Source organism: Hemitrygon akajei, chromosome 6 (genome assembly GCF_048418815.1).
Source record: "Hemitrygon akajei chromosome 6, sHemAka1.3, whole genome shotgun sequence".
NCBI lineage: Eukaryota > Metazoa > Chordata > Chondrichthyes > Myliobatiformes > Dasyatidae > Hemitrygon > Hemitrygon akajei.
In genome coordinates, this window is record NC_133129.1 from 12,359,243 (window position 1) to 12,378,709 (window position 19,467).

Sequence of the window (19,467 nt, forward strand, 5' to 3'; positions counted from 1 at the left end):
TAGGAGGGAAGAAAGCAGGTATAATTATGGCACTTACACACGTATACCAATAGGAAAGGTTTAGAGGGATATGGGCCAAACATGCTAATAGGATTAGCTTAACTAGGTAACTTAGTTGCCATTGGTGAGATTTTATTTTCTACTTCTTTAGAGATACTGCACAGTAACAGCCTCTTCTGGCCCACCACCCAATTACACACATAGTGGCCACTTTATTAGGTACCTCCTGTCCGTGGTCTTCTGCTGCTGTAGTCCATCCACTTCAAGGTTCAGTGTGTTGTGCTCTCAGAGATGCTCTTCTGCAAACCACTGTTGTAACACATGGTTATTTGAATTACTGTTGTTTCCTGTCAGCTTGAACCAGTCTGCCCATTCTCCTCTGACCTCCCTCATTTACAAGGCATTTTCTCCCTCAGAACTGCCACTCACTGGATGTCTTTGTTTCTCACACCATTCTCTGTAAACTCTAGAGACTACTGTGTGTGTGAAAATCCCAGGATATCAGCAGTTTCTGAGATACTCAGGCCACCCTGTCTGGCACAAACAATCATTCTATAGTTAAAGTCACTTAGATCACATTTCTTCCCCATTCTGATGTTTGGTCTGAACAACAACTGAACCTCTTGACCATGTCTGCATGAGTTGCTGTCACATGATTGGCTAGTTAGTTATTTGCATTAATGAGCAGGAGTACCTAATAAAGTAGCCACTGAGAACATGTCACAAACAAGAGGTCCAAGCGCTGATCCCTGGAGAACACGCTGATCACAGATCTCCAGTCAGAGAAACATTTCTCCACCACTATCCTCTCATCCAAGCCAATGCTGAATCCAAACTACCTTCACCATGCATTGTATACTTGGATCACCCCACCTCGAGGGACCTTGTCACATGCCTTGCTAAAGTTCATATGGATAATATCCACTCCCATTCCCTCATCAACTCCTCAAAAAACTCGATTCATAAGACATGACCGCCCCTGCACAAAGGCATTTGACTGTCATTAATAAGTCCGTGCTTTTCCAAAACATCCTTTTCCCAAAAGCTGGAGGGCCTGTATCTGTGCAGTATGACTGTAAGACTAATACACTTCCAGAAGGCAAGAACTTGCAAAGATTGAAAGAAGAAGTCAACGTGACCGCTTCTTTCAACAGATGCTGCCTGACCTGCTGAGTTCATCCAGCTTTATTGCACATCTTGATTTGACCACAGCATCTGCAGTGTACTTTGTGTTAACTTGCAAAGATTTATTGTTCACTTACCTCCTGCTCTTGAATGCCCAAAGATCCAAAGGAGAGGAAGGCAAAATTAAAACAGCAACAAAAGCTGGTTGTGTTTGAGAGACTTTATGCGGAGTCACTTGAGGAGAATGCAGCATTAACAGTTGTCAGTGGTCATGCGGAGGCAGCTCAGAGCCCGTCAAAGTCCCACACAGGACCCGGCAAGGGAAAAGGCAAGAAATCTGGGGTAAGCATGGCAGAAGTGTTTTAGTGTGGGTCTCTATTCCAACAGTGTCCCTGTTGGTCTGCACCACCTCTGGTGAGTCCCTCTGCTGGTCTAAATTCCACTGTTGGTAAACCCCTCTGCTGGTCTGAATTCCACTGTTGTTAAACCCCTCTGCTGGTCTGAATTCCACTTCTGGCCAGCCTCTCTGCTGGTCTGAACTCCACTGCTGGTCTGAACTCCACTGCTGGTCAGCAGCTCTGCTGGTCTGAATTCCACTGCTGGTCTGAACTCCACTGCTGGTCAGTCTCTCTGCTGGTCTGAACTCCACTGCTGGTCAGTCTCTCTGCTGGTCTGAACTCCACTGCTGATCAGCAGCTCTGCTGGTCTGAACTCCACTGCTGGTCTGAACTCCACTGCTGGTCAGCAGCTCTGCTGGTCTGAATTCCACTGCTGGTCAGTCTCTCTGCTGGTCTGAATTCCACTGCTGGTCAGTCTCTCTGCTGGTCTGAACTCCACCACTCCTCCACATACAGGTGCACGCGTGTACACAGACAGACAGACACACTCTTACATACACACGCACATATTTACTTACAGAGAAACACACACACACACACACACACACACACACACACACTCATTATCACACATTACCATCCCTTTGGGACCCAGGGTTAATGAAGATGATAGTCACACCCCTACCCACCTTTCCTCTCCTCTGTGTCAGAGTTATTTCCCCAATGTTCCCACTTTCGACACTGACCCCCACGTCCCAGCGTCGTGAAATGTTGCCTTCTGCCTGTAACAGCCCTTCTTTTGTAAATTCTCCTCAAAGCAAAAGAAAAGTGCGGAACTCATTATTGAGGCCCAGAAGCAAAAGAAGATGGAGCAGGAGGAGAAGAAGGCCAGGGAGCGATGGGGCTCAGTTCAAGAGTCTGTTGGGAAGGAAATTGCCCAGGACTTGGAGAAAGGGCTGAAGTCTCTGGACAAGTTTCTGCTGAAGTGTGGCAGTACCCAGGTGAAGGTGGAAGCTCAGATGGAAGGAATTAAACACAGCTATAAAGCCTGGGCAGAACATTACAGATCTACAGGTAGGAACAGTGTACTCACTCCAGCATTGGAGAAGGACCGGAGGAGGTTTACAAGAATTATTCTGGGAATGAAAGGGTTAATGCATGAGCACCACTTGATAGCTCTTGACCTCTACACACTGAAATTTAGAAGAAAATGGGTATATTATTGAATCCTATCCAATATTGAAAGGCTAAATAGAATGGATGTTGAGAGGATGTTTCCTCTGCTGGGGGAGTTTAGGACCAGAAGGCACAGCCTCAGAATAGAAGGATATCCCGTTAGAACAGAGATGAGGAGGAATTTCATTAGTCAGAGGTTGGTGGCAGAGCCCCAGCCCCCCTAACCAGATGGAGATGCAGCCTGTTAGAATGCTCTTCATGAATACATCTGTAAAAATTTCTGGTGACATCTGAAAATTCTCAAACTCCTAATGAAATATAGCTGCCGTCTTGTTTTCTTTGTTTTCCCTTGTACAACCTCAGTGCACTGTTGTAATGAAGTGATCCGTATGGACGGCATGCAAGACAAAGCTTCTCACTGTACTACAGTACATGTTACAATAATAAACTAATTTACTGATGGAAAAGGAAGAGGAAACTGGAAACAGGAATGATAGACTGTAATAGGGTTCAAATCCAAGGGAAGATCAGTCAGTACATTGAGTGTAAAGGTTGGGAAGTTGTAGTCAATGAACACTACAGCACAGAAATAGGCCCTTCAGCCCATCTAGCCTGTGCTGAACCATTAATCTGCCTAGTCCTATCGACCTGCACCCATAGAGTCAGAGTTGTATAAGGTGTTAATGAGGCCACATTTTGAGTATTATGATCAATTTTGGCCACCCTGCAATAGCACAGAATCCATTATGTTGTAAGTAGTGCAGAGGAACATTATGAGGATTTTGCTGGGACTAGAGAGGCTGAATTATTGAGAGAGGTTGAGCTGGTCTCTCTGGAGCAGAGGAGAATGAAGAGTGATTTTATGTAGGTATACATGAGGGGGGCATAGATAGGGTCAATACACAATGTCTTTTTTCCCAGGGTCGGAGAATCAAAACTAGAGGGTAAAGGTTTAAGGTGAGGGAAAAAAATTATATGAGCCCAAAGGGCATCTTTTCCACTCGAGTGTAGGGAATGAGTTGCCAGAAGAAGTGGTTGACACAGACACATAATCAACCTTAAAAGAGACTTGGACAAATACAAAGATAGGAAAGGTTTACAGAGATATGAACCAAGCATGGGAAAATGGGTGTTTCTGGCTGTAATGTCAACTGTTTATGGCTCTACATGGATGCTGATAAACCTGCTGAGTTCCTCTAGCATTTTGTCTGTCTTGGACTGGATTTGCAGCTTCTGTAGAATCTCTTGCCTTTATACTTTGTCCAAGTGTCTTTTACAAGTACATGGAAAAATGGTGAGAATAAAAGTTGGGATTAATGTAGAATTAGTGTAAATGAGTGGTTGAGCATCAGTGCAGACTCTGTGGGGGGTGGAGAGCCTGTTTTTGTGTATCTTGCTATGACTCTCTATAAAATATTGCTCCATGCTTCTGAAGAATTATACAACAGTAAGTACCATAAAATGCTACCATGAACACATACAGTGGTATGCAAAAGTTTGGGCACCCTTGGTCAAAATTTCTGTTACTGTGAATAGCTAAGCAAGTAAAAGATGATTTCCAAAATGCATAAAGTTAAAGATGATGCATTTCTCTAATATTTTAAACAAGATGACTTTTTTATTTCCATCTTTTACAGTTTCAAAATAACAAAAAAGGAAAAGGGTACCCTGTTTGGGTTAAGTTTGGGTGCCCTGCATGGTCAGTACTTAGTAACACCCCCTTTGGCAAATATCACAGCTTGTAAACGCTTTCTGTAGCCAGCTAAGAATCTTTCAATTCTTGTTTGGGGGATTTTCACCCATTCTTCCTTGCAAAAAGCTTCTCATTCTGTGAGATTCTTGGGCACTGCACTTTTGAGGTCTATCCACAGATTTTTGATGACGTTTAGGTCGGGAGACTGTGAGGGCCATGGCAAAACCTACAAATTGTGCCTCTTGAGGTAGTCCATTGTGGATTTTGAGGCATGTTTAGGATCATTATCCTGTTGTAGAAGCCATCCTCTTTTCATCTTCAGCATTTTTACAGAAGGTGTGATGTTTGCTTCCAGAATTTGCTGGTATTTAATTGAATTCATTCTTCCCTCTACCAGTGAAATGTTCCCCGTGCCACTGACTGCAACACAAGCCCAAAGCATGATCGATCCACCCCTGTGCTTAACAGTTGGAGAGCTGTTCTTTTCATGAAATTCTGCACCCTTTTTTCTCCAAACATAACTTTGCTCATTGCGGCCAAAAAGTTCTATATTAACTTCATCAGTCCACAGGACTTGTTTCCAAAATGCTTGTTTAGATGTTCTTTTGCAAACTTCCGATGCTGAATTTTGTGGTGAGGACGCAGGAAAGGTTTTCTCCTGATGACTCTTCCATGAAGGTCATATTTGTGCGGGTGCTGCTGCACAGTAGAACAGTACACCACCACTTCAGAGTCCGCTAAATCTTCCTGAAGGTCTTTGCAGTCAAACGGGGGTTTTGATTTGCCATTCTAGCAATCCTATGAGCAGTTCTCTGGGAAAGTTTTCTTGGTCTTCCAGACCTCAACTTGACCGCCACCATTCCTGTTAACTGCCATTTCTTAATTACATTACGAACTGAGGAAACGGCTACCTGAAAATGCTTTGCTATCTTCTTATAGTCTTCTCCTGCTTTGTAGAAGCAGGAAGGTTAATTACCCCATTCTCACATCGAGCTAACAAGACACACAAGAACTGGTTGACTCTATGGTTAAGAAGGCATACGGTGCTTTAGCCTTCATCAACTGTGGAATTGAGTTTAAGAGCTGAGAGGTAATGTTGCAGCTATACAGGACACTGGTCAGACCCCACTTGGAGTACTGTGCTCATTTCTGGTTGCCTCACTACAGGAAGGATGTGGAAACCATAGAAAGGGTGCAGAGAAGATTTACAAGGATGTTGCCTGGATTGGGGAGCATGCCTTATGAAAGCAGATTGAGTGAACTCAGCCTTTTCTCCTTGGAGCGACGGAGGATGAGAGGTGACCTGATAGAGTTGTATAAGATGATGAGAGGTATTGATTGTGTGGATAGTCAGAGGCTTTTTCCCAGGGCTGAAATGGTTGCCACAAGAGGACACAGGTTTAAGGTGCTGGGGAGTAGGTATAGAGGAGATGTCAGGGGTAAGTTTTTTACGCACGGAGTGTTGAGTGCGTGGAATGGGCTGCCGGCAATGGTGGTGGAGGCGGATATGATAGGGTCTTTTAAGAGACTATTGGATAGGTTCATGGAACTTAGAAAAATAGAGGGCTGTAGGTAAGCCTAGTAATTTCTAAGGTAGGGACATGTTCAGCACAGATTTGTGGGCCGAATTGCCTGTATTGTGCTGTAGGTTTTCTATGTTTCTATGTAACTGAGAAGGAAGGACTTTCCACACCAGTGATGCAGACACAAATAACAGATTGCTGATGCATATTGAGCAATAAATGGAAACATAAAATAATAGAAGATTGCTGCAATAGGGCGCTGGAGTGTGGCGACATCTTGCAAGCAGCTCCCTACAGGTCTCCTCACTACTATTGTAATCATTCTGCTCTTTTCAATGCAGTGTGGAATGATGTGATCTCTATGAACAGTATGCAAGACAAGCTTTTCACTGCTTGGTGCTAGCTAGGACTTTTTTCTTAGGGGCAAAGGAGGATGAGAGGTGACTTAATAGAGGTGTAGATCGAGTGTACTGTTCCATGGTGTACGTTCTATGTGGGATGTTGCCATCCTACTAGACCAATGCAAATTCTTCTATTTCTTTTGACTCTAAACCAACCATGTTTTATTTTTATTTATTTATTGAGCAACAGCTCAGTACAGCCCCGTACGTTTGAATGCTGTTCATAGAATTCAATTCAGCATTCAACAGAATCATTCTTCAGAAACTGATTGGAAAGCTGAGCCTACTGGACCTGAACACCTCCCTCTGCAAATGGATACTAGACTTCCTGACTGGGAGACCTCAGTCAGTCCGGATCGGGAGCAGCATCTCCAACACCATCACACTGAGCACGGGGGCCCCCCAGGGTTGCGTGCTCAGTCCATTGCTGTTCACTCTGCTGACCCACGACTGTGCTGCAACACACAGCTCGAACCACATCATCAAGTTTGCCAATGACACGATTGTGATGGGTCTCATCAGCAAGAACGACAAGTCAGCTTACAGAGAGGAGGTGCAGCGGCTAACAGACTGATACAGAGCCAACAACCTGTCTCTGAATCTGAACAAAACAAAAGAGATGGTTGTTGACTTCAGGAGGGCACCAAGCGACCACTCTCCACTGAACATTGACGGCTCCTCCGTTGAGATCGTTAAGAGCACCAAACCTCTTGGTGTTCACCTGGCGGAGAATCTCACCTGGTCCCTCAACACCAGCTCCATAGCAAAGAAAGCCCAGCAGCGTCTCTACTTTCTGCGAAGGCTGAGGAAAGTCCATCTCCCACCCCCATCCTCATCACATTCTACAGGGGTTGTATTGAGAGCATCCTGAGCAGCTGCTTCACTGCCTGGTTTGGAAATTGCACCATCTCGGATCGCAAGATTCTGCAGTGGATAGTGAGGTCAGCTGAGAAGATCATCGGGGTCTCTCCTCCTGCCATTACAGTCATTTACACTACACGCTGCATCTGCAAAGCGAACAGCATTATGAAGGATCCCACACACCCCTCATACAAACTCTTCTCCCTCCTGCCATCTGGGAAAAGGCACCGAAGCATTCAGGCTCTCACAACCAGTGTTACAAGATGGGGGGGCAAGGGTGCTCGCGGAGGACCCAAAAGCAGGACACAAACATGTTTTTCTAAGGTTCTATTACTCTTTACAAGGAGAACCGTGATGCAAGGATAGAACAGGGAAATCAAGGAGGGCAAAGAGGAAATGTGAATAGGCATAATGAACGGGGGCTCAGGCCCGGGACTACGCTGGGACTCAGGGTCTGGGGAACCAGGACTTGGAGATCAGGGATCAGAGCCAGGACTCAGAACTCAGACCTTGGACTTGGAGACTTGGAACACGGAACACCATGGCCAGGACTTGGAGACTTGGAACACGGAACACCACAGCCAGGACTTGGATACTTGGAACACAGAACACCACGGCCAGGACTTGGAGACTTGGAACGCCACGGCCAGGACTTGGACACTTGGAACACCACGGCCAGGACTTGGAGACGAGGAACACCACGGCCAGGACTTGGATACTTGGAACGCCACGGCCAGGACTTGTATACTTGGAACGCCACAGCCAGGACTTGGATACTTGGAACACCAGGGCCAGGACTTGGAGACTTGGAACGCCACGGCCAGGACTTGAATACTTGGAATGCCACGGCCAGGACTTGGATACTTGGAACGCCACGGCCAGGACTTGGATACTTGGAATGCCACGGCCAGGACTTGGATACTTGGAACGCCACGGCCAGGACTTGGAGACTTGGGACTTGGATCGCCATGGCCAGGACTTGATACTTTGGACTTGGAACACCAGGGCCAGGACTTGATACTCAAACACAGGACATGAAACACTGAGCCGGGACTCCGCCTTCAGACACCAGGCATGGAGCCGGGACTCTTTAACACTGGGGTTAGGACCCTTCTAGAGTACAGGGCCGGGACCCCTCTTTAGACAGGACATGGATACGGAGACCACACAACAACAGTCCATGCGAGTAGCGGCAAACGGCCTGCCTACTGTGCTGGATACACGACAACAAACCAACGGACGGTACTATCACTGGACCCAAGTTCACTCCAAGCTGCGGGAGCTCTTAACTCACCCTGGTGGGTTAACCTTGCCCGGACCCACTCTGGCAAGGGAAGGTGAGTTGCTGGCACTTGCTGCGGGAGGAGTCTTGGCTTGCTCCGGCAAGAAACTTAGTTGGCTCCAGCTAGATGACTTTGGCTCACAGTAGCTACGGTGACTTTGCTAATGCTCCAAAACACTCTCGCCCCGAATGGCTGAAGCCAGGGGCTTATAAACTGCTGGTTCGGTTGAAAGTAGATTACCTTAATCACCAAGCTCGAGGGACACGTGAAACATGGAATTAAAGGGGAACAAGGAGTCAATGGTCCGGATCATAACACAACCTCGATAAATTTAAAGGGAAACCAATCCGGACCATGACAACCAGACTATGTAACAGTTTCTTCACCCAAGCTATCAGACTCCTCAATACCCAGAGTCTAGACTGACACCAGCTTACTGCCCTCTACTGTGCCTATTGTCTTGTTTATTATTTATTGTAATGCCTGCACTGTTTTGTCCCCTTTATGCAGTCCTGGGTAGGTCTGTAGTCTAGTGTAGTTTTTTCTGTGTTGTTTTTAGTAGTTCAGTCTAGTTTTTGTACTGTTTCATGCAGCACCATGATCCTGAAAACATTTGTCTCATTTTTACTGTGTACTGTACCAGCAGTTATGGTCGAAATTACAATAAAAAGTGACTTGACTTAACTTCAAGCCACCCAGCAGTCTCCCAATTTAATCCCAGCCTAATCACAGGACAATTTACAATGATCAATTAATCTACTAAATAGTGCATCTTTGGACTGTGGGAGGATCCCGGAGCACCTGGAGGAAACCCATGTGGTTACAGGGAGAATGTACAAACTCCTTACAGGCAGAGGCAGGAAACCCAGGTTGCTGGTACTGTAAAGCGTTGTGTTAACCACTATGCTACCGAGTTTTATGGGATGTGGGACTCCTTTGTAATCAAGGTGTGGAAGCTTTAGAGAAGGCACAGAGTAGATTTACCAGGATGCTGCCTAGACTAGTGTAACACTTACCCAAAAGGCTGGTATATGTCTAGGGGAAAAGGAGATCCAGCCACTCACCAACCCACCTCCCGTACACGCAGGTGCTGTGAGAATCGAGTTTATGCCTCTCGCCCGCCAACAGTATCAAACCCACAACAAATACCGTTATGAAATACACTTTAAAGAGTTTACTAAAATTAAAAGAGTATTAGGCAATACAATATATATATGCAAGGAAAAAAACAAAAGGCGCCAACTTATCAAAGTTCAGTCAGTTTAGTGCACTCGTTGGAGCTCAACCATCGAACCATTCGACCCCTCGTCGCTTGCCTCCGACTTGCACGTCTTCCACCTCGGACTCCCCGGTGGTCTTCCGAGCGCACGTCCACCTTCCTCGGCGTCCTCCTCCCGACTCCCTTCACACCACAAGCCCGCGCAACCCCTCCCCCAAGTTCCCAGCCTCACAAAACACAATAACATTCCCCATTGATTAACAAATGAATACAATTACCATATCAGCCATTCTAAAGCGAAACAACGGCGAGAGAAACACTTATCAGACAAAGAAGCATTCCTACTCGTAACAAACCAAAGAAGCCATTTTGAGTAACATACACAGGACATTGTACATTAGAGAGCATGTTTATGAGAGTAGGTTGGATAGGTTGCGAGCTGGGGCTTTTCTCTCTGAAGTGAAAGGGGATGAGGTGACTTGATAGAGGTGTACAAAGTGTTAAGAGGCATAGATCGGGTGGTTAGCCAGAGACATTTTCCCAGGGTGGAAATGGTTGATCCAAGAGGTTGACCCTACCAAGAGCCAAAGCATAAAGTAGAGGCAGAGAGATTTGGGGCATTTTAACAAAACTCTTGGGTTGACACTTGGATGACAGAAAAATTGAGGGCTATGTAGGAGGGGAAGGTTAGATTAATCTTAGAGAAAGTTACGGTAGCATAGCGGTTAATGCAATGTTATTGCAGCTTGGGGCGTCGGAGTTCAGAATTCATTTCTGGAGTCTTCTGTAAGGAGTTTGTACATACTCCCCATGAACATATGGGTTTCCTCCAGGTGTTTTGGTTTCCTTCCACCGTCCAAAGACGTACTGGTTAGTAAGTTAATTGGTCATTGTAAGTTGTCTTGTGATTAGGCTAGAGTTAAATATGTGGGTTGCTGGCGCTGTGCTTGTTGGGCTGGAAGGGCCTGTTTCTGAAGCTGAATACCTGAAGGCACGCACTCAGCGATTCAGGAACAGCTTCTACCACACTGCAGCCCGATTTCTAAATGGACATTGAACCCATGAACGCTACCTCACTACTTTTTTTGTATTTCTGGCAGTGATATTAAAGCCTGATTCTGTACTGTGCTGTAGAGTTCTATGTTTGACAGTATGTTCAGACGTTCACTGTTCTATGTATCCTGGTACGTGTGACAATAATAAACCAACTCCAAAGTACCAAGCGACAGTGAAAAACTTAGCTCAGCAGGCCATCCACACAGATCATTCTGCAACATCACTATGTCAAGGTGGGACAAGGGAAAATTGATAATAAATTGCAGAACATGGTGTTACAGCGACAGAGAAAGTATGGTGCACATGGACAAAAGGAAGCAAGGGCCACAATTTAATCTTTATCTGACAACTTACTTAGTTACTGCCCATTACGCCAAAGGCATTTAGGGCAGCAATGAAGATCCTCCATCTCTGGAGGTGTTCGGGGATTCCTTGATCATGCCAGGAGCTTCCTCTCGGTTTTCACTACTGCCAGTCATGCAAGTCCTGGGTAGAGACTCAGGAATACCGTTGCGCTCAGATGTAGAAAGATTCTTCATTGCTGTTTCCATAACAGTTTTGTTTGACCAGTCAGGGTTTTTAGCCCTGAGTGAACTCCTGAACCTGGAGGATTGGTGGACCACTCTTACTCTGTCCTCTGCCCTTTGACCTGTTTGGCATGGGTGACCCTACCAAAAGCCAAAGCATAAAGCCCTGACTCCAGCCAGCACAGCTCTCTGGGTCATTGAGGCATACAAGCCTCCAAACCATGACAAAGCTGTGGTCCTCTTACAAGAGGGCCATTAAATCATCTTATAACCATAAGATTAAAAACTGTCCTTCAGCCTGGTGGAGAGTGTTTCCAAGCTTTTGTGTCTTCTGCCCAATGGGAGGGGTGAAAAGAAAAAATGTCTTGGGTGGGAGGGGTCTCTGATAATGTTGGCTGCTTTCCCAGCACAGCAAGAGTTGCAGAGGAGAGGAAGCTGGCTTTTGGGATGGACTGTGTTGTGTCTGCACCCCTTCCTGACATTTGTATCCACATTCACTATTCTGAGCAGCGGCGTCCCTGAGAGATATGAAACCCACAGTGATGCTGATGCACAGGATCCACATGGTTCTGAGCCGCTACGAGGAGCATCTGAACCCAGGACTACTAACCAAGTTGGCTTGTTACCTCAAAGATCTTGGATTCTTGAACCTCAGAGATTCACTCCTGGAAAGAATCGGTGAACATCAGGTAAAGCACTTGGGGAAGAGTTGTAGAAAGGTACAGCACAGACAGAGGGTCTTCATGTTTTTCAAACTCCTGTCCAATTCATCCCATTCTCTGTTTCTCTTCCCCCACAGCACACCTTGTATTTTACAAAGATATTGGGAGGCAGGGGTGAAGATAAGTCTCTACTAAAGGAAGTATAAGGTGCTCCTTCCCTCCGCTAGCCTGCGGAGCAAGCTAGCTTGGGCAAGGTGTAGCACCTGCTTAGCCCCCCTGATCAGGGTCACGTGAAGCCATGGGAGCAAGTGGTGGATGGTCATATGAGCAGCTGGTGTATATTGCAAGTCCTGATTATGTGACCATTGACACCAAGCAGACAATCTCTGAAGAGTATTGATAAAGGCTGGGGTCACCCGTCTTGTAAAGGTGCTGCCCACGAGAAAGCAATGGCAAACCATTTCTGTAGAAAAAATTGCCAAGAAGAATCATGGTCATGAGGCCATGATCGCTGCATCATATGACACGGCACATAATGATGATGAAGACTACATTTCTAATAGATTAGTCATAGCACAGGAAGGTTTCTGCCCAACAGCTTCAGCAAGTTTGATCCTGACCTCGGGCACTGTCTCCTGATGACTGCTCGTGTTTCGGGGCAGCACACTAGGGCAGCAGTCAGTGCATCGCTTTACAGCACCAGTGATCACAAATCCAGGTCCAATTGCCGCTGCTGTCTGTAAGGAGTTTGTACGTTCTCACTGTGACCAGGTGGATTTCCTCCCGATGTTCCAATTTCCTCCCACATTCCAAAGATGTGCAGGCTTGGGGTTAGCGGGGTTAGGCAGGCTACACTTGCGCTGGAAAATGGCAACAATTGAGGCTTGCGCCCAGCACACTAAGTTGGTCATTGATGCAAGTGACACATTTCACTGTATGTTTCAGAGTATATGTGACAAATAAAGCTCATCTTTCCTCTGGGAGCTCCAGTTTCCTCCCACATCTCATAGACTGAGGTGGGTGGTCAACTGGCTGCCGTGACTTGCCCCTTGAGTTTAGGTGAATGGTGGAATTTGGGAAGAGTTAACGGGAAGATAGGAAGAAACGGGATTCATATAATCAATCTGGAGGGCCAAAGCCGAGAGATTAAATAGGGGCAGGAGATGGCAGTCAGCTTTCTCTCTGGTGTTAAACTCTAGGAAAGTTACTAGTTCTCAGAGGGGCTCACTTGCGTACATTTCATTCACCTGAACATCAATAAAAGCAAATTTACTAGTATGTTGCCAGGACTTGAGGACCTAAGTTAAAAACCATAAGATACAGGAGTAGATTTGGCCCATTCAAGTCTGATCCGCCACCTCCTGGTACCCTGAAACCTCATCCTTAATAATGGAATCCAGCATCTTCCCAACCTCTGAAGTAAGGCTAACTGACTTATAATTTCCTGTCTTTTACCTCCCTCTCTTCTTAAAGAGTGGAGTGATATTTGCAATTCTCCAGTCCTCCAGAACCATTTCAGAACTTAGCGATTCTTGAAAAATCATTACTTTTGTCTCCACAATCTCTTCAGCTACCTCTTTCAAAACGCTGGTGTGTACATCAGCTGGTCCAGGTGATTTATCTACCTTCAGACCTTTCAGCTTCCCAAGCACCTTCTCCTTGGTAATACTAACAACACTCACTTCTGGGCAGTGTCTTTACAAGATGGGTGACCCCAGTCATTATCAATGTTCTTCAAAGATGGCGTCAGTGGTCGTATAACCAGGACTTGAGATGTGCACCAGCTGCTCATAAGACCATCCACCACCTTCTCCCATGACTTCATGCAACCCTGATCAGGGGGCTAAGCAGGTGCTACACCTTGCCCAAGGGTGTCCTGCAGGCTAGCAGAGGGAAGGAGCACCTTACACCTCCTTTGGTAGAGATGTATCTCCACCCCATCACCCTAGTGGGATGGGGAAGAAGAAAGAATGTCCAGGTGGGATGCGATGACTCAAATGGAGTCTATTCTGCCCATCAGGACCACAGCAGTGTTCAGTTTCTTCCCACAACTCATTCTCCGGCTTATTATCCTGTAACTTATTCTCTCTTAAATGGTCATCAACTCTAGACTCTCCACCACAAAGATAATTTTCTGTGGCCAGTTAATCCACCTGCTCACATGGATTTCAGATGGGTGAACCTGGAGAACCTGGTGGGGAAACCCACGTGGTCACAGAGAGAACATGCAAACTCCACACAGACAGCACCCAAAGTTGGAAACCCAACCTGGTTCACTGGCAGTAAGGAAAATGAAACCATAATGGAATTAAAATATTATGGTGATTTAAAAAAATATTTTGGTTAATACTATGCTGGATCAAAATGTAAATTAAAGCAGTGTACAACAAATTATTCAGGATAAAATAACACTTCAAAAAGATATTTTAACACATGCATGTTAAAAATATTTAACCTTTGCAGGCTGCCTCTCCCTGACCCTGGATGTCTTCGGGTGTGTTGTTTGCTTACACAAATGATGCATTTCACTGTTTCAATGTACACATGATAAATAGATTTGCATCTTGAATCTTGATGTAATGTATCTGTGGGATAAGTTGAATCCACGAAGATTTACTGGTTACTAGTTATCCCGTTTTATTAATTACAGAAAGAAAAGGTGAAGAAAGCACTGATGAGCGATCCCAAGGTTCCGGTTGGGTTAGGAGCAGCTCGTTTTCATCTGAAACATATGGGTCCTTTTCTAATCCGGAATGAAAGGAGTGATCCAGATCCAAGAGTCCAACATTTCATACCGGACACATGGCAGGTAATTTCCAATATTCAAAGATCTGCAGGGGTAGAAATCTGAGTCAGATTTGTCACTGGCTTATATGACATGCAATTTGCTGTATTTCAGCAACAGTACAATGTAAAGACATAAAAACAGTTATAAATTACAAACAAAATAAATAGTGCAAAAGAAGAATAATGAGGTACAGCATTCATGTGTCCAGGAACATTCAGAGATCTGATGGAAAAGGAGCAGCAGCTGTTTCTGAATTATTGACTGGGGTCTTCAAACTCCTATACCTCCTGTCTGATGGAAGAGGGCATATCCCACATGGTTTTATTTAGTAATGGCAACTTCTGTCCCCTGGCATTCTTGAACCTCTAACATACTGCTAGTGTCTTTCATAATGAAGACTCATTCAGTTCATTTGCCCTTTCCTTGTCCCCCATTACTACCTCTCCAGCATCATTTTGCTGTGGTCCAAAATCTACCCTTGACTCTCTTTTACACTTTATACATCTGAAGAAACTTCTGGTATCCTTTTTAATATTATTGACTCATATTCCATCTTTTCCTTTTTTAGTTGCCTTCTGTTGGCTTTTAAAAGCTTCCCAGTCCTCTAAGTTCTCATTAATTTTTGCTCTATTATCTATCCTCTCTTTGGCTTTTATGTTGACTTTGACTTCTCTTGTCAGTGACAGTTGTGTCATCTTGCCTTTAGAATGCCGCTTCTTCTTTGGGATGTATATATCCTGTGCCTTCTGAATTGCTCCCAGAGATTCTAGCCATTGCTTCTCTGCTGTCATCCCTGCCAATGTCCTTTTCCAATCAATTTTGGCCATCCAGGTGACTAATTAACCTACTAACCCGTACATCTTTGGAATTTGGGAGGAAACTGGAGCACCCACAGGAAGCCCATGTAGGCCATGGGGAAAACACACAAACTTCTTACAGACTCATCAGGAATTGGCACTGTAATAGCATTATGCTAACTGCTCCACTACCATGCTGACCCATGTGGTGAGATGGTGAGGTCCTTCATGACAGATGCCGCCTTCTTGAGGAATCACCTCTTGAAGATGCCCCCTGATCAGGGTTGCATGAAGTCATGGGAGAAGGTGGTGGATGGTCTTATGAGCAGCTGGTGCACATCTCAAGTCCTGGTTATACGACCACTGACGCCATCTTTGAAGAACATTGATAATGACTGGGGTCACCCATCTTGTAAAGACACTGCCCAGAAGTGAGTGTTGTTAGTATTACCAAGGAGAAGGTGCTTGGGAAGCTGAAAGGTCTGAAGGTAGATAAATCACCTGGACCAGCTGATGTACACACCAGTGTTTTGAAAGAGGTAGCTGAAGAGATTTTGGAGACAAAAGATGGGGAAGGTTGTGCCTCTAATGGAACTGGCTGAACTTACAACCTTCTGCAATCTCTTGTGATTCCATGCAGTGGAGACCCATACCAGGCTTTGTTACAACCATAGATACTGCCTGCCTTTCTGAGTTCCCACAGCACTTTCTGTTGATCAAGATTTCCAGCGTCTGGCAAACCTCTTGTGTTTGAGATGTGCAACGTGATTGCTTGCATCAGCCAGGGCACCAAGTCTAAGGATCAGGAACACTGAGATTCTGTGGACGCTGGAAATCTTTGCAAAACACAAAGTTGTGGAGGATCTCAGCATCTTTGAAGGGAAATAAATGATCGAAGTTTTGGGCCAAGACCTTTCATCAGGAATCGGTCAACGGAATCAGAAATTAAGAATCAAGAGGTTATGCTGTAACTGCATAAAACTTGGTGTAGGCTGCTTTTGGATTATTGTGTGCAGTTCTGTACAATTCATTGCAGGAAGGATTGGTGAGAGTGCAGAAGAGCTTGAAAGTATCCTGATTGATGGCATGACTGGGGTGGTCCAAGTTGGTAGGTTATTTGGTCATTGTAAAGTGTCCTGTGATTAGATCAGGATTAAATTGGGGGTCGCTGGACCACACAGCTTGAATGGTCGGAAGGGCTTCTTCTGCGCTGTATATCAGTAAATAAATAATCATGGTCTGGTATACCAATTGGAATGTACAGGAATGTAAAAACCTGTAGAGAATAAAGGTTTCAGTCCAATACATCATGAATATATTCCCTCCCCCCACCACCATCAGTAGTATCCACATGAAGTGCTGCCTCAAGAAGGCAATAGTTATCACCAATGATCCTCACCAACCAGTCCATGCCATCTCCTTGCAGCTACCATTGGGCTGAAGTCAAAGAGAAAAGTAAATTTATTATCAAAGCACATATACGTCACCATATGCAACCCTGAGATTCATTTCCTTGCAGGCACTTACAGTACATACAAGGAAACACAAAAGAATCAATGAAAAATGACACAGAGATGGACAAACAACCAATGAGCAAAAGAAGACAACTGTGCCAATTTAAAAATACAAATAATAATAATAAATATTAAGTAATAAATTATATTGATAACATGAGTTACAGAGTCCTTGAAAGTGAGTCCATATGTTATGGAATCAGTTCAGTGTTGAGGTGAGTGAAATTATCTGTGCTGGCTCAAGAGCCTGATGAGTAATAGCTGTTCCTAAACCTGGTGATGTGGGATCTAAGGTTCCTGTACCAGCTTCCTGACTACCCCACTCCACCAGGTTCAAGAGCAGTTGCTTCCCTTCAACTAATCATTGTTGAACCTACCAGCACAGCACTATGGCACCAAGGTAGGGTAGTGGTTAGCACAACGCTATTACAGCTTGTGATGTCGAAGTTCAGAGTTCAATTCCAACGTCATCTGTAAGAAGTCTATACGTCCTCCCCATGGAATGTGTGGGTTTCCTCTGGGTTCTCCGGTTTCCTCCTGCAGTCCAAAGACATACTGGCTGGTAGGTTAATTGGTCATTGTAAATTGTCCTGTGTTTAGGCTTGGGCTCAAACGGGTGGCAGAGTGGCATGGCTCGAAGGACTAGAAGGGTCTACTCTGTGCTGTATCTCATTAGATGAATAAATAATGAACACATATAACATGCTGGACAAACTCATCAGGTCAGTGGGCATCTATGGAAAAGAGTAAACAGTCAACATTTTGGGCCAAGACCCTTTATCTGGAGTTCTTCCAGCATTTTGTGTGTGTTGCTTTGGATTTCCAGCATCTGCAGATTTTATCCTGTTTGAAATAAATAATCACCACCATTTAGCAACATCATGACCACCTTGGTCACCTTGCACTAAAATAGATTCTTATGAATGCCTTTTATCTGATGCACGGAGCGACCACTCCCTGCTGAACATTGACGGCTCCTCGGTAGGGATCGTGAAGAGCACCAAATTTCTTGGTGGTCACCTGATGGAGAATCTCACCTGGTCCCTCAACACCAGCTCCATAGCAAAGAAAGCCCAGCAGCATCTCTACTTTCTGTGAAGGCTGAGGAAAGTCCATCTCCCACCCCCCATCCTCATCACATTCTACAGGGGTTGTATTGAGAGCATCCTGAGCAGCTGCATCACTGCCTGGTTCGGAAATTGCACCATCTCGGATCGCAAGACCCTGCAGCGGATAGTGAGGTCAGCTGAGAAGATCATCAGGGTCTCTCTTCCCGCCGTCACGGACATTTACACTACACGCTGCATCTGCAAAAGAATCAGCATTATGAAGGACCCCATGCACCCCTCATACAATCTCTTCTCCCTCCTGTTGTCTGGGAAAAGGCTCCGAAGCATTCAGGCTCTCACGACCAGACTATGTAACAGTTTCTTCCCCCAAGCTATCAGACTCCTCAATACCTGAAGCCTGGACTGACACCTTGCCCTATTGTCCTGTTTTTAATTATTGTAATGCCTGCACTGTTTTTGTGCACTTTATGCATTACTGTGTAGGTCTGTAGTCTAGTGTAGCTTTCTCTGTGTTTTTTTTTATGTAGTTCAGTCTAGTTTTTGTACTGTGTCATGTAACACCATGGTCCTGAAAAATGTCGTCTCATTTTTACTATGTACTGTACCAGCAGTTATGGTCGAAATGACAGTAAAAGTGACTTGACTCTGTGCGTGTGATGCTGCTACAACTAAGTTTTTCGTTGCACCGGTGCACACATTTCCTTTTGTACACAACAATGAACTTGACTTAGACTTGACCTTTTGGATTGGATTACAGAGAGAGCTATTGGATGCAGTGGACAACAATGAGTCTGCATTGATTGTTGCCCCCACCTCGTCGGGTAAGACCTACGCATCCTATTACTGCATGGAGAAAGTGTTGAGGACGAGTGATTCGGGCGTCGTGGTGTACGTGGCACCGACAAAGGTAAAGCCATTTCAAACTGGCCGCGGTGCAGTGGAGGCTTGTGCTGTGATTTCCCTCTCAGTCAGATCTTCTCATTGCTGCCACTTGGGAGTTTTAACCACCATGGTATACACAGCAAGATTTCACAAAGAGATATGTGGTAATCAGCTGATAGTCAGATATTGGTTTATCATCGTCATGTGTAACGGAATACAGTGAAAAGTTCCCCAACTCTTTCTGCGCTACATTGACGACTGCGTTAGTGCTGATTCCTGCACCCATGCTGAGCTCATCAATTTTATCAACTTTGCCTGCAACTTCCCCCCGATATCAAATTTACTCAGTCCACTGCTGACAACTCTCTCCCCTTTCTTAATCTGTCTCAATTTCTTGAGGAACACTGTCTACTGATATTTTCTATAAACTTACTGACTCTCATAGTAATCATGACTATGTAGCGGTGTGCTACACGCAACACTAAAATAACGACACGGAGTCGGTAAACTGCAATCAAAGATAATTTTATTCGAACTTCACAGCCTTGCTTT

At 45.1% G+C, this 19,467-nt stretch overlaps 1 protein-coding gene across 2 annotated transcripts in view; it reads left to right on the plus strand.

Annotated features, from left to right (window-relative positions):
* LOC140728861 (probable ATP-dependent RNA helicase DDX60) overlaps window positions 1-19,467 on the plus strand; it is a 176,981-nt gene that overhangs the window by 44,246 nt on the left and 113,268 nt on the right. For both annotated transcript variants that reach the window (XM_073047895.1, XM_073047896.1), the window contains exons 12-16: window positions 1,286-1,467; window positions 2,282-2,537; window positions 11,713-11,891; window positions 14,515-14,673; window positions 18,791-18,940. In XM_073047895.1, the coding sequence (XP_072903996.1) occupies window positions 1,286-1,467; window positions 2,282-2,537; window positions 11,713-11,891; window positions 14,515-14,673; window positions 18,791-18,940 (926 nt within the window). The remainder of the gene's footprint in view (window positions 1-1,285; window positions 1,468-2,281; window positions 2,538-11,712; window positions 11,892-14,514; window positions 14,674-18,790; window positions 18,941-19,467) is intronic.